Source organism: Ochotona princeps, chromosome 8 (assembly GCF_030435755.1).
Source record: "Ochotona princeps isolate mOchPri1 chromosome 8, mOchPri1.hap1, whole genome shotgun sequence".
Classification (NCBI taxonomy): domain Eukaryota; kingdom Metazoa; phylum Chordata; class Mammalia; order Lagomorpha; family Ochotonidae; genus Ochotona; species Ochotona princeps.
Genome location: NC_080839.1, coordinates 37,032,140 through 37,044,202, shown reverse-complemented (window position 1 = coordinate 37,044,202; position 12,063 = coordinate 37,032,140). Strand labels below are relative to the sequence as shown.

The following is a 12,063-nucleotide window of genomic DNA, read 5'->3' as shown; positions in this document are numbered from 1 at the left end:
CTTGTGGGTCTCCCACATGGGTACAGGATCCCAGGGCTTTGGACAATCCTCTGCTGCTTTCCTAGGCCTGAAGCAGGGAGCTGGATGGGAGGCGGGGCTGCCCGGATTAGAACTGGAGCCCATATGGGATACTGGTGCTTTTGAGGCTACCGTGTCAGGCCTAAAATATCTGACTTCTATCCCAAGCTTCCATTGCTTACTCCAGCTTTCTGGTTTTTTATTTTGTTTTTAAGATTTAATATTTGTGGGCCGAGCGTGATAGCATAATGGTTAAGGTCCTTGCCTTGAATGCACCAGGATCCCATATGGGTGCCGGTTCTGGTCCCAGAAGCCCCGCTTCCATCCAGCTCCGTGCTCATGTCCTGGAAAGGCCGTGGAGGACAGGCCCAGGCTTTGGGACCCTGCAACATGTGGGAGATCCGGAAGAGGCTCAAGGCTCCGGGCTTTGGATTGGCTTGGCTTTGGCAGTTGCAACTGCTTGGAGAGTGAATCATACGAGGATCTTCCTCTCTCTCTCTCCTCCTCTCTGTATATCTGACTTTCCAATAAAAATAAATAAATCTTTAAAAACGAACAAGATTTGGGCCTGGCGGCATGGCCTAGAGGCTAAAGTCCTCGCCTTGAACGCCCCGGGATCCCATATGGGCGCCGGTTCTAATCCCGGCAGCTCCACTTCCCATCCAGCTCCCTGCTTGTGGCCTGGGAAAGCAGTCGAGGACGGCCCAATGCATTGGGACCCTGCACCCGTGTGGGAGACCTGGAAGAGGTTCCAGGTTCCCGGGATCGGATCGGCGCAGCACCGGCCCGTTGCGGCTCACTTGGGGAGTGAATCATCAGACAGAAGATCTTCCTCTCTGTCTCTCCTCCTCTCTGTATATCTGGCTGTAATAAAATGAATGAATCTTTAAGAAAAAAACGAACAAGATTTATGTATTTATTATTCTAAAGTCAGATTTACAGAGAGGAGGAGAGACAGAGGGGAAGATCTCCTTTGCGCTAATTCATTCCTCAAGTGGCCGCAATAGCCAGAGCTAAGACTGTCTGAAGCCAGGTGTCACGATCCTCTTCCGGGTCTCCCATGCGGGTGTAGGATCCCAAAACTTTGGGCCGTCCTCGACTGCCTTCCCAGGCCACAAGCAGGGAGCTGAGAAGGAATCTGAGCCGCTGGCTTAGTAGCAGAGCCCATAAGGGATCCTGGAGTGTGCAAGGCGAGGACTTTAGCCTCTTGGCTACCCCGCCAGGCCCAACCTCAAGTTTGTTAAAGTAGATTCTGAGAGCCAGCAGTGGTAGCTCAAAGTGATCAGTTTCATGCCATTCATGTGGGATACCTGGATTGAGTTCCTGACTTTTTGCTTCTTCCCCAGTCAAAATGGGGAGTAATTCATCAAATTGTAGCATTCTCTCTTCTTTCTACCTCTCAGGTAAATAAAACACCCCATGGCACCTCACAGCTTAATGTTTGTCATCTGTGTTTTATAACTGGACCAGATGGATTTTTAATTTTAATAAAATTTATTGTGAAACAGCTCTATACAAGCCTTCCAGATTTTTTAATTTCTTGCTTCTCTTCTGTTTTGAGTGGTAATGTAAAACTAGTCCAACTGGTAACAGTATGGAAATAGGTGAAAGAAGCAAATACTAGTTAACAGTTGAACCATCACTGAACTAGTTGCTTTTCAAGGCACTATTGTTAAGACATTTCCTTTTAAAAATTAAGAAAAGGAAAGTAGAAACTTTGCAAGGCTCCTTCACAAGGTAAATTTTTGTTGTTATTTTTGATGTTTGCCTAGTTGATCAGGGTCGGAAGGATAGATTTTTTTAAATTGCAGGTCCATTAGTTTTATATATCTTATGGTAAACTACCTTGAAAAAAGCTTTGACTCCTTTTTTTCCCAAAAAATTTCTGCCTCTGTACCCCTTTATGCTGTCCATAATGCTGCTTTTCTGCTTCCCTTAATTTTTGTTATTGTTTTCTTTTCTGTGACAGCCTACCTGGAGTTCTCCAGAATTGCCAATATTATCTTCATTCCTACTCATTTGACATGTCATCATCAGTATACCAGAAACGCTACTTCTGAATTTTTCCGTATCATTTAGTTCCACCTCTCTTGGTCTTACAGTCTTATACTCAAATTCCAGCTATTTGCTGAATGTTTCCCATGTTTTACTGACTTGTCAGTCTCTTTCATTGCTCTTACTGTCATGTTTGTAGTGTCTTGGTTTGACAGATTGTTTTGACACTTTCTACCTTGTCATCAACCAACTGTATAGTTTAATGAGTATGTGGACAAATCTGTTTCATTTGTAAAAAGTCTTAACTTTCAAGCACAGTTTAGTTTTTGAGGGATTGATCGTGATACATATGGATATTATTTTGAGATCCCAAATTATGGATCCATGCCTATGGAGTACTTTAAGAGTCTTCTCATATGACATTGAACATACACAGTTCACAGTTTCTGTTTCTAATTATTACTTTTATAGAAATTAGAACCAGACCAACTGTTCCTTTGCCACACCTTCTTTTGTTTTTACTTCCCTGATAGTTATCTTTTTGGGCTTGATGTAATTATATTCGGTCTTCACAATTTCATATCAGAAATGATTTAGGACATAACATAAAGCACATAGGATGTCTGTGAATGCTATGTGTATGTGATAAGTATAAAACTCGTGTAATATATAAAGTAGTTCTGTATAAGTATCCTGAGTTTAATTTTTTTTTTAAAGAAGGAAAATTTTTGTTCTTTCAAACAGACCAAGACGTATGATTCTGTTACAGATAAATTTATGGATTTCTCCTTTGAAAAGGTAATCTTAGTTTTAATATGGTAATTGGTTTTGTTTTACATTGTCTGTTACTTTTGGATAATTATAATTGTAAATGAAAATACACCCTTTTTTGGTCTTTTAAAGACTCACAGTGCGTATATGCTGTTTTATAAACGCATGGAACCAGAAGAAGAAAATGGAAGAGAATACAAATTTGATGTTTCGTCAGAATTACTAGAGGTATGTGATTTTCATAGTAACCACAGTTTAAATGTATGTGTTTTTCTAAAAAATTATATAGATGTCAGCAAAAATCCCTTCACCGAAATAAATAAATCAGACATGATAATTTTAGGGGTATACTTTTAGTTAAACTGACATAAACAAGTGAGTAAAATTAAGAAAGAAAAAGTAGAAGATGTTTATTGATGAGGAAAAGAAAGATTAAGAAAGTAAAAAGCTCACACAAAGTGAGCTAGCAAGTACTTATATGAGTGATAATGTTCTGATAGATTCTAAAGTGTTTTGCAATATATATGTACATTCAGTTATATCATTAATTGAAATGCACTTGTAGTGTATTTTATGTATTTGAAACTTAAAATGCACCTCACTTGTGGTTAAGATTCTTTTTTGCCTCAGTATAAATGATGATAGTATTTAATAGTGTTATGGTTTTATTATAAACTCAGCCTTATGATACAAGAAGTGGTTCTTCAGAAAGGGAATGAATAAATACCTGATAAATCTGCTTACTATTTGGGAAAAACAGTTCTTAGGACACTATTGTCATAAATCCTTAAAATTAACTGGATTTTGTTCCCCCAATATTTTTAGTTTGTATCTTGCCTACCCATATGTTAATGGTGTAAAGCCAAGGATATGATCTTTAAACTCTGTGAATTGAATTCATGAGGAAAGTTGGATGCTTCTGATAATAGATAGCTGGATTCACTAAATTTAAAGCTGTTCAGCTCATCTGTTGTTTCAATTACCATCGTAGCGACAAATAAAATAGTTTATGTATGCAAGGCTTTTTCCAGAATATTCAGGTAACTATAAACCAAAGTTGGTTGTGTTTATTTGTTTGAAAGGCAGAGTGACAGATGTTCCATCGCATCTGCTGACTCATTCTCCAAATGCCCTCAAAAGCCAGACCTAGTCATGCCAAAGCTAGGAGACAGGAAATACATCCAGTCTCCCAGGTCAGTGGCAGTGACACAAGTACTGCAACTGCCTTTTAGGGTGCAATTAGCAGAATGCTAGGTCTGATAAGAAGGTAGGACTTGATCCCGGGCACTTTGATACAAGATGAGGCAAATGAAGCTGCAGTTAAATGTGCTGAAAAAACAGCACATGACAGGCAGCTGGACGACTCATAAAACGTAACTGAACCGCCCACTGGATGATCAAGTGACAGAGAGGAGGAGAAGAAGATATACAGAGAGGAGAAGAGACAGAGACGATCTTCCATCCACTGATACTCTCCACAAATGACCACAGCGGCTGGAGCTGAGCTGATCCAAAGCCAGGATCCAAAAGCTTCAAGGTCTCCCCATGGGTACGGGGGCTCGAAGTTTTGGGCCATCTTTGATTGCTTTCCCAGGCCACAAAGAGGCAGTTGGATGGGAAGCAGGGCTGCCGCGACATACAAGCTGAGGACTTTAGCCATTAGGCTACCCTGGCGATCCCAGGGGCATGGTTTCTTATGGGGCTGAAGCGCTAAAGGGGCATTGGAGCTGGCAGCAACCACAATACACTGGAAACCATGAATGGAATCTTTAAACAGACGCTCCACAGGCTATAGGAATTCTCATAAAGCTGTGCTTACATAAAACACAATATTCTTGATGCTGATGCAGTAGCATAGTACATTGATCCGCTGCAGTTGTGGCATCCCATATGTGCATCGGTTCATGTCCTGGCAGCTCCATTTCCCACTTGTGACCTGGGAAAGCAGTAGAGGATGGCTCATGTCCTTGGGACCTGCATGGGGTACCCAGAAGAAGCTGGCTTCAGATCAGCTCAATTTTGATCTTTTCATCCATTTGGAGGGTAAACCAGCAGATGGAATACCTGATTCTCTCCTGTCTCTGTAAAATTTGCCTTTCAAATAAGAATAAATATTGTTTTCAAAAATTGCTGGGAGGACTTCATTCACTATAGTGTAATAATTTTTTATTTAGACCTACCCTGTTGGCTCCATACACTGTTCAATGCAATATAAAAATCCAGTGTAAAATAATGAGACAGGCATTTGACCTACCAGTTAAGATATTCCAGTCTCCCATATTGGAGTATCTGGTTTGGGCTCTGGTTCTGGCTTTTGCTTCTAGCTCCATACTAGTGCAGTCCTTATGAGGAAGTGCTGATGACTTGTTCATTGGACTGCTGTCACCCTAGTAGGACACTTGGATTGAATTTCCAGCTCCCAGTTTTTGTCCCATTGGTGTTGGAGACATATGGAGGGATGACTCAACAGATGGGATAGTTAGGGGTGTATGTGTGTGTGTGTGTGTTTCTCAGAAAGCAATAACTGAGTGTGATGGCAACCAGGAGTCTTCCATACCCTAGATGGAAAAGCAGATAATGACGACCAGAAGAGGTGCTTAGACATAATGGAAACAAAATTCACAGTACTAAAGCTAAAGCTCAGTGCGGGCTAGAAACAGCAAGTTTGGACTAGGCATTCCCTTGCTGTGAAAATGTAGTGGATGGGCCCGGCGGCATGGCCTTGCGGCTAAAGTCCTCGCCTTGAAAGCCCCGGGATCCCATATGGGTGCCGGTTCTAATCCCGGCAGCTCCACTTCCCATCCAGCTCCCTGCTTGTGGCCTGGGAAAGCAGTCGAGGACGGCCCAAAGCTTTGGGACCCTGCACCCGCGTGGGAGACCCGGAAGAGGTTCCAGGTTCCCGGCATCGGATCGGCGCGCACCGGCCCGTTGCGGCTCACTTGGGGAGTGAAACATCGGATGGAAGATCTTCCTCTCTGTCTCTCCTCCTCTCTGTATATCTGACTTTGTAATAAAATGAATAAATCTTTAAAAAAAAAAAAAAGAAAATGTAGTGGATAAGATGCCAGTGTACTGTCAGGTAGTCCTCAAGGCTTTGGCTTTTAGCTTCTTCTGGCCTGTAACTGCTCAGGAAAGCAGGCCATTCAGTGTGTGACTTCTGAAACATTGCTGAACAAAAACTCTAATAGTTGATTATAAGCTCTGGCTCTGAATTAGTATAGTGACCTGGAGAAGCAAGTTGAAATGGGTTAAAATCTTTAATGAAAGATTAAACATGGGATCAGGTTCTTAGCTTAAAATGAACCTGCTGTCTAAAATTGCAGAACCTACACACAAGTAGAAGGTTGAGAAAGACAAAAAGTAATCAAAACATGAGTTTATTCTCGATGAAAATAATGAAACTGACAAAGCATGTTAGAGCAAGAGCATAATCTCTTTCTGATAAGCAATTGGTAAAATGTAATAAAGCATTGTCATATCTAATGTTAAGTTTTTTTCTTCAGTGGATTTGGCATGACAACATGCAGTTTCTTCAAGACAAAAACATTTTTGAGCATACATATTTTGGGTAAGTTACGTAAATTTAGTCGTAGATTTTTTTTGATGTAGTTTTATGAGTTTTACTCTATAAGCATCTCAAGTTATGCTGTTTCAATTCCAGGTTTATGTGGCAGTTGTGTAGTTGCATTCCCAGTACGTTACCAGATCCCAAAGCAGTGTCCCTAATGACAGCAAAGGTAATATATAATTCCACATAATTTTATCGAATTGCATTACTTTAAAAAAACTAAGTTACTTTTGTGTGATTTTTGTCTTTCAGTTAAGCACCTCCTTTGTCCTGGAGACATTTATTCATTCAAAAGAAAAGGTATGTATTTTGTTTTTTTCATAATTATGCAATGTTTGTTATCTTTGATTGTGTTAACTTTGGCTCAAAAATGCTTGAGCCTTGATTGAGTTTCTTTTTCTTTTTTAGCCCACAATGCTTCAATGGATTGAACTGTTGACCAAACAATTTAATAATAGTCAAGCAGCTTGTGAGGTGAGGTAACAGATTCAATACACTACACTCTTTAAGATTGCTTTGGCAGACAAATTTATTTCAATAAATATTGGGGGGGGGTTTAATTACTATATTTTTTAATCTTTACGTAGTTAATTTCGGTAAAAACGGTTCAAGGGCTATAGGGAAGTGGGTAAGACTATTATTTCCATATTGTTTCCTTCATGTATCTGAGGTAAAGGGGGTTATTGAGGGAGAAGTCCCACCCTGTTTTCCACCCACCCCAAGTCCCGGATGTGGGGCATGCTCTGAGATACTTGCTTAAGTGGTTTTGATAGTTCACCAGTTATGAATTGCTGCCATTTTCACCACTCCAAGCACGATGAGATCGTTGAAGAATCCACTGATTGACATAGTCCATCATAGAGTCTCCATTTGCCCAGTATTTGTCTGCCAGCATATAGCTGAGGTGGTTGATTGACTTGTTCTTTCTTCTTTCTTTTCTTGGTTAGGGTTCTGAGTTCGCCATTGCGATTAGGGAGATCCCCAAAGAAACTTTGAGTTATTCCCAAACCAGATTCTTGTATGTACTAGCAAGCACAGGGCCTGGCACAGTCCATCTCCCCGATCAGCTGGTGGTTGCAGTTGCTGGGTTGGTACTGTTTTCCAGGCCTGTCTTCTTCCACTGGAACCAATGGGTGTTGCAGTCCAGCCTGCTTCTGCTCAGGACATACTCGCCCCTCACATCAACCAGTGGGAGCTGCAGCCTAGTCGGAGCGACCCACAATAACTCCCACCAGGCACACCCCCTACCCTGGTTTGCTAGTATGTGCAGCAGACTAGTCCAGTCTGTCCCACATCCCATTTGGCTCTGGTACATGTCAATGAGTATTGAAGCTTAGTTCCACCTAACCAGCTCAACTCTCCAGCCCTCACGGATGTTGTTGAGTGCCTCTTTGTCTAGCCACCCCAGCCCCCATCCTAGTTTTTGTGCCCTCAGTGGGAGTAGTTACCCAAGAGGGAGGAGCCCACTATTTCCCTCCCGGGTCTCTCTGTCCCGGTTTATGCACTCTTCCGGTGGTTCTTTGGTTTGCCTTGACAGAATTAGCCCCCAGTGCCAGCTTCTGCCAGCTGATGCTGTGGCTAAGCCCAAACAACCCTCATCCACTCTAATTTATGCTTGCACCGGTAGGAATAATCAGCCCAGTCTGGCTTTTCCCTAATCTATTCCACATGTGGCGCACAGGTGTTGTAGCCCTGCTTAGTCTGGTCTGTCCCCATCCCAGCCCACGCTCTCCAGTGGGAGTAGCTGTCTGGCAAGGGGACCACCCCCTTAATCCCACTGCCGGCTCTGCCCCCTCCCTTCCTGGTTCTCATGTGTGCTGGTTGGGTGCTGCAGTCACATCTAGTACAGGCAACCTCACCCTGGCATTCCATATTGTGCACTGGTTTTTGTTGCGACCAAACCTGGCTCGACCCACACTCTGTTCTGGTGTTCGGATTTGCCAGTGGATGGCATGAACTGATTCAGCCTGGTCTGCCCCCGACCCATGCCAAATGTATGCCAGTGGGAAACTTTCCATGGCCTATTCTGGGCTGTTTCCTATCATGCTTCTTGTGCTTACCTGCCGGATCTGTGTTCTGCCAAAGGAGTTGCCTAGGCTCCTCCATCAGAACCCCTCCCAGTGCCAGATTTTGCGCATACCAGGGGGTCCATGAGCCAGCCCTACTCAGTTTACCTCCTGTCCTAGCAGGAACAGTGGCTTTTCTTGGCTGGCTTTCAACCCATTCTGGTTGTTGTTGTTCGATGTTTCAGCCCAGCCACGGCTCGTCCATACCCACATACACCACATATGGCTCAGTAGGGGCTGAGACCTAGCCTAGTCCGTCCCACATCTACCCTGGTCCTCCAGGGCCCCAGACGGCATTGGGGTCTGGCCTGGCCTGGTGCATCCAGTCCCACTCCACACTTGTGCCAAGGGAGACTACAACTGTTTCCTAGTGGAACACAGCCCCCATTCCAGCACACGCACCCCTTGGTGGGAACCTCAACCCAGTTAGGGTGTCCCCTTAGCTCCCCAACCAGGCCTGTTCCCAGCCATAGATCGCATGCATGCCAGTGGTTGCTCTGACTCAACTTGGTTCAGTCCCTCACTTGTCCTGGCCTCTGCCTTAGACACTGTGGCTTAGCGTCCTTGACTGGCGTAGAGCAGTAGGTGCAAAAGCCTAGCTTGCCATGACCTGTGCTCCATCGTGGTTTCTAGTTTCGCTTGTAGGCTGAGGTTTGCTCAGTCCTGCCCAGTACATCCTGTTCCATTACCAATTTACACATTAGCCAACTGTTGGAGCTACTTTGCCCAGTTTGTCCGACCCCCAGGTCTGGACCACATGTTCACTAGCGGGAGCTATGACTCGCCAGGGGAGTTTCCCTAGTTCCTCCACTTGATCACCTCCTAGACCCAGTTCTCATACATGCCGTTGGGTTTTAGGCCAGTGCCCGGCATAGTCTGGCCTTCCATTTGGCCATGTATGAGCTGGTGAATGTTGCAGCCTGGCCAACCCCACACCCTATTCAGGATGCATCTGGGTGCTGCTGCCTTGACCAGCCCTGACTGTTGTGGGTTCCTTTACCTGTGATTGATGGCAGGCTCCCTGGTCACACCTGACTTAGTCCATCACCACCCAAACTCTTGAGCTAACCAGTGGGGCTTGAATTTCCACAGGGTGTGGCCCACACATCCCCCATAGAATCTACCCCCGGATATGGTTCTCGAGTGCTTGTTAATGTTATGGCCCTGCCTAATGTGACCCGTTTCCTGATCCATCATCATGTCAGGTAAAAGGATATCCTACTGGACAAGCCCAACCCTTAGCTTTTGCATGAACTGGTGTTCGATGCTCAGCATGGTTCAGTGATTACAAGTTCTTCAAAGGAAGAGTTACAGTCATTGGGTATCTTTAGGATTGACTCAGATCCCAGAAGCACAGTGGGATCAACCTGGAGCTATCTAAGCAGCGATTCAAAGAACCAAAACCCCAGAGCTCCCCGGCCGGGCGGCCAGCACGCAAAGCCTGGCGCCAAATGGTGCACTGGCTGCCCAAGGACAGGTCACCAGGTGCACATGGTGGCTGGAGTCGGGATCCAAGCAAGATGCCCCATCCTGAGGCCCACCAGCAGCTGGGAAGCTGCCAGAAGTTTAAACCCCAGGCCTAAGGTCCCGCCCCTCCCCAATCCCATTCAACGCCCAGTGAGGGCAGTGGGTAGGTCCCGGACCTACCCATTCACAGAGACTTCTCCCCTCGGTGTACTTACCCCGAAGGAAGCAGCCCCCCGAACCCAGGCAGGCGCGGGGACAGCTCATCAGGTGCACATGGTGGCTGGCGTCTGGGTTCCGAGCAAGACGCCCCATCCTGAGGCCCACCAATAAATATTGGTTTTTAAGTTATTGAAGAATCCTTATGTTTTTAAGATTTCTCAAATTATGGAAATTACAGGAAGTTTAAAAAGACTACAACTGCTTTATTGAAATATAATAAAATTGCATTTAATATATGTTTAACGATTTAATATACATAGTAGTTGTGAAATTTTTACTAGCATCAAACTTATATATCAATTACTACTTAACTTGCGTATGTGCTGGGAACACTTAAAAATCTCCTAGTGATGGTATCGGTTCAGGGCTGGTAAAGCTGCTGCAAATGCTTTGGCTGCTGTTACCCACATGGGAGACCTGAAAGAAGCTCTGGGCTCCTAACTTTGGCCTGGCTCAGCCCTAGCCAAAATACCTATCTGGGGAGTACAGACGGAAGGTCTTTGTCTCTCCATCTCTCCCTCTCTCTGTGTCTAACTTTGAAATAAATCTTTTATTATTATTATTATTATTATTATTATTATCATCATCATCATCATCATCTTATGATACAATTCCATAGGCCCTGGGATTTCTCTTTTCCTCTTCCCAAGTCTGCCTACCCCCTTCCCCCACCCAACGAAGTTCACCTATATTATTACTATAGTGTAGTTCTTCATGAACAGTCATATGTACATCATTGTGGGCATGGACAATGAAAAAGAATCCAGCATCCTATTGTCAAGATATAGTTAACATTTTCATTGGGAGTCCATCTTTGATCTGCAAGCAGAAATGCATGCTGCATTCTATCCTCTTATCTGAATATGGTAGTCTCCATTATAGGTGCTTGCAAGGATCTGGTTACTTGATTCATTTGCTGCCTTCCAAGGTGTATGTGATGGGATGGAGTGGGGACTCAAACATAGGCACCAGTATAATGGAAACAGGCTTTCCATTCACCATCTTGTTGTTATTAGGATTTATGTAGTTAACTGTCCATCTGTCTATGTCCATTTAAAAGGAAAAGTTACAGAAAGAAAGGGTGAGGCAGAGAGGTCTTCCATCTGCTGATTTACATACCAAAAACCTCAGTAGCTTGGAGTGTGCTGAACCAGAGCCAGAATTCTGAAACTATCCAGGTCCCCATGTAGGTGTAGGGGACCCCGAGTACCTGGGCCATCTTTCACTGCAGGCTTACTATCAAGGAGCTGGATTGAAGTAGACCTTCTCAGACTGGAACTGTAACCCATATGGAATGCAGGTATTATAGGCAGCAGCTTAGCTCCCTGTGCTACAACGCAAGGCATCGCTGTATCATGTATCCGTAAGCACAGTTTACACTAATGGATGAGAGCTTTTAAAAATGTGTACCACAATGCCATTTATTCCCAGCAAATTTGAAAGTGATTCCTTCGTGTCAGCTAATACCCATCCTGCAGATTTTGTCTTAACTTTCTCAAAAAAAACTTTTTCCCTGTTTGAATGAATTAATATTTGAGGTGAGGTCCACATTTTGTGTTTGTCTTTGAAGTCTTCCATCCACAAAAGCACTTTGGTTTTTTGGCCTGGAATCTGTTCTGTAGGCTTTTCCACAACCTGGTTTGATTGATTGCATGTTCTTATATCTAGCATGCTGCTCCTCTTTTCCATTTTCTTTTCATGGCTGTTTGAGAAATTCAGAGAGTCACACATAATTAGATCCAAAAAATTTTTTCACAGAATAGAAGTGAATCATTCTGAAATCATGTTGGACTGTAAGATTTCGTGTTGCAGCACTATGAGGAGTAGGAAGGAAGCAGTACTCCATGGTATTATGGTAAAGATTTAGTTTGCCATTAAGCAACGTGTGTGTTACAGTTCAATTGGTATCCATGGAATTGGGTAGTAAGGTGTGGCATTTACTAGTATTTTAAATCTTGG

The 12,063-nt window shown here is 43.7% G+C and overlaps 1 protein-coding gene across 5 annotated transcripts in view; it reads left to right on the top strand.

Annotated features, from left to right (window-relative positions):
- USP34 (ubiquitin specific peptidase 34) overlaps positions 1-12,063 on the top strand; it is a 206,754-nt gene that overhangs the window by 158,287 nt on the left and 36,404 nt on the right. For all 5 annotated transcript variants that reach the window (XM_058667856.1, XM_058667855.1, XM_058667852.1 and 2 more), the window contains 6 exons: positions 2,758-2,811; positions 2,917-3,012; positions 6,288-6,352; positions 6,446-6,521; positions 6,605-6,652; positions 6,761-6,826. In XM_058667856.1, the coding sequence (XP_058523839.1) occupies positions 2,758-2,811; positions 2,917-3,012; positions 6,288-6,352; positions 6,446-6,521; positions 6,605-6,652; positions 6,761-6,826 (405 nt within the window). The remainder of the gene's footprint in view (positions 1-2,757; positions 2,812-2,916; positions 3,013-6,287; positions 6,353-6,445; positions 6,522-6,604; positions 6,653-6,760; positions 6,827-12,063) is intronic.